General features: G+C 51.6%; 1 protein-coding gene across 1 annotated transcript; it reads right to left on the reverse strand.

Moving 5' to 3' along the window:
• Positions 1-549: 549 nt before the first annotated feature.
• Positions 550-2606, reverse strand: LOC123102237 (transcription factor PHYTOCHROME INTERACTING FACTOR-LIKE 13). The gene is made up of 5 exons (XM_044523531.1): positions 2316-2606; positions 2066-2160; positions 1269-1962; positions 1118-1183; positions 550-1024 (listed from the first exon to the last, which is right to left on the reverse strand). The coding sequence occupies exons 2-5, from the start codon at positions 2125-2127 to the stop codon at positions 836-838; spliced, it is 1011 nt and encodes a 336-aa protein (XP_044379466.1). The 5' UTR covers positions 2128-2160; positions 2316-2606; the 3' UTR covers positions 550-835.
• Between the last annotated feature and the right edge of the window lie 280 nt (positions 2607-2886).

Raw genomic sequence — 2886 nt, forward strand, 5'->3', positions numbered from 1 at the left:
GAAAAGTAAATAAGCAAAGATCAATATATGAAAAGCTCGTAGGCAATGGATCAGTGATGGATAATTATGTCGGATGCGATTCCTCATGCAACAGTTATAACATAGGGTGACACAGAACTAGCTCCAGTCCATCAATGTAATGTAGGCATGTATTCCGAATATAGTCATACGTGCTTATGGAAAAGAACTTGCATGACATCTTTTGTCCTATCCTCCCGTGGCAGCGGGGTCCTATTGGAAACTAAGGGATATTAAGGCCTCCTTTTAATAGAGTATCGGGCCAAAGCATTAACACTTAGTGAATACATGAACTCCTCAAACTATGATCATCACCGGGATAGTTGCATGTCCGCCGCTAGACATGCAACTGCAAGTGTTGCCCTCCATTGCAACTTGCGCACCATCAACGTGAGACAACAAAACATCTAGGTGAGTTTTAAACAGACCTCTTTATAAATTAATGTGTAAATATGCATAATGCCGCCGATAAAAGGAAAATAGTACTCCCATCAATTTGGAACAAGGCATATGTTGGTTTCCCAACTGGACTTTGAGCATAAATTTCATGCACATTATTTCATTATAGTTACACCGTGATAACCACAAGAACTACTTTCAAATGTGAATCTGATGATACTGATTCATAATAACATGATTCACATGTTGGTTAAAACATGAGTTTAAATAGTCAAAACACGCCTTACATTTCAAAATAAAAGGATTAGGTTGACTTGTCAAACTCCTAAATACGATTTTTTTATATAAAATACAGTACACCGAACTTCTCTGAACAAAGTAAAGCGATCACGAAGAAAGTGTCTGGGTCATTTCTGGGTCATTTGAACTGTATACGCAGGTCGTGAATGGCGGCCATCCGCTGCATGTACTGGTGGGCGCCCGCCGGGAACATCACCGGCGCCGGCGCCAGCGTCATGCGGCCGCCCATAGCCCACATCACCTGCAGCTGCAGCTGCAGCGATTTGAGGTACTCGATCGCCTCGTCCAACATCGACGCCTTGTCCGTCTGGTGGAAGAATTCGATGCCAAGAACGAGATGATCAGATCGATCGCAATTGCTAAGAATTATATTTAAGATCGTATTCGAAGCTGTACATACTTTGTTGCAGTGGGGTACGAGTTCTTGCAGGGCCCTCATCTTCTCGTTGATCCTGTCCCTTCTCCTCTGCATCCATGACGCAGAACAGAGTCAGCAATGGCGGCCAAGAGTCAAGGAAACTCGAAGTAAGTCGAAGGTATTGATCACGTACCCTCTCCGAGAGGTTGTGCACTTGGGCGGCGCGCCGCCGTTTGGCTGTAGTCGGCTTCTGCGCCGTCTCGCACGTCACGTCGGCGGAGTCCGACTCCACGTCCTGCATAGCCTCACTGGGGCCCTCGCTCTGCTTCCGCTTGCTGGCGCCGGAAGGCCTCGACCACGTCGACGACGTGGTCAACGTCGCCGACGCGCTGTGGTAGGACCTAGCGTCCCTGGCTTCCCTGCCGCTCCGCGGCAGCAGCACGCTGTCGTCGTCGGCGGTATCCGAGACGTGGGGCGTCTGGGCCTGGTTGCTCCCGCCGCAGACCCTCCTGGAACCCATCGTGACCACCGAGGACTCGCCGGCCTCTGACGCCGGCGAGTCGCGCGGGCCGTCGCCGTGCAACCCTGCTTTATCCGTCAGCAGCGGCGGCGGCATCACCCCGCTTCGGAGCGCGGTCACCGCGTCCGCGGCGCCTCGCTCCTTATCCTCCTCTTTGCACGGCCTGCCTGCGCCATCCGCCGGCACTCCGCCGAAGATCTCCGAGAAGAGGTCCCTCTCGACGGAGTAGTCGTCTTCATCGACGACGGGGTACTGGAACCACGGCGCCGCCTCCTGCTCGGGCACCGCCGGCCTTGGCGGCGCCTGGCTCTGCATGACGACGTGGCCGCTGCACCACAGCAGCTCGACGAGGCCGTCGTCTTCGCCGCTGCAGCAACACGCCACATGCAAGAATCAGTCATGGATTCCAGAGCTCCCATGTTGCCGATCCAAGAAAAAAGAAGATGAATCCAGCGGTGATGAGGACGGACCTTAACGGCGGCAGGGCGTCTCCCATGTTACCGGTCCAATCTGCCGGGACGAACTGGTTCATCGTTCCTCAGTATGAGACACACTCGCTCACTCACTGCAAAGAGAATATGATGATAAAATAGCATATCCATTTGACATGTGAGCAGCACACCAAGAATTAGAAAGGCCAGAAAAGGCAGCAGATAGTTGTAGCTAAACAGGTATAGTTAGGTAATATACACTCTGGTAGGACACAGAAGTAACATGCACCTGATGAACTAGCTGCTTCTGAATGTTGCTGCAGTTGGTGAGATACTACTTCTACTATTAGTGCAGAGCCTTCAGATCAACCTCCAGCTCCAGCTGACCTGATCTGTTCTGATCAGCACACACCTGCAACTCTGTCTCTCCCCCTCCAATTAAGCCGAGCGGTTAACGTGCAGCAGGATGGATGGAGCGGCGAGTTGCAACTGGGCAGCAGGGTGGGCTTTTTATATCAAGCCAAGCTGGGTGGGTTCAGAATCAGAACTTCAGAAGTACACCACCACAGTTGTAGCAGCCTGGCAGCAGCATATTGTGCTGTTGATTTGACTGAACTGGATGGATATATATCAGTATCACTCCCCGGGAGACTGGATCAACAGACAGCGACAGGTAATGGCTCTCACCTCTCATATAAGTACGACCTAACTAGCAACATTACACACGCATCATCATCGCCGTCGTCTTCCCGCCACCTGGGAAACACACCCAGAGATCATTATTCGTTGTATGCGCGTACTCGGCGGTCCAAAGCAAGGTTCACTTAGCGCAGCAGGGCGGGTCATGATCATGATCGATC

Source organism: Triticum aestivum, chromosome 5A (genome assembly GCF_018294505.1).
Source record: "Triticum aestivum cultivar Chinese Spring chromosome 5A, IWGSC CS RefSeq v2.1, whole genome shotgun sequence".
Classification (NCBI taxonomy): domain Eukaryota; kingdom Viridiplantae; phylum Streptophyta; class Magnoliopsida; order Poales; family Poaceae; genus Triticum; species Triticum aestivum.

Bases quoted from the DNA above. Each gene is read 5' to 3' on its own strand.
- LOC123102237 (XM_044523531.1), bottom strand. From the start codon at position 2,127: ATGAACCAGTTCGTCCCGGCAGATTGGACCGGTAACATGGGAGACGCC. The intron at 1,963-2,065 runs GTCCGTCCTCAT...GTGTTGCTGCAG, and splicing joins GACGCCCTGCCGCCGTTAAG to CGGCGAAGACGACGGCCTCG. The intron at 1,184-1,268 runs GTACGTGATCAA...TCATGGATGCAG, and splicing joins TGCACAACCTCTCGGAGAGG to AGGAGAAGGGACAGGATCAA.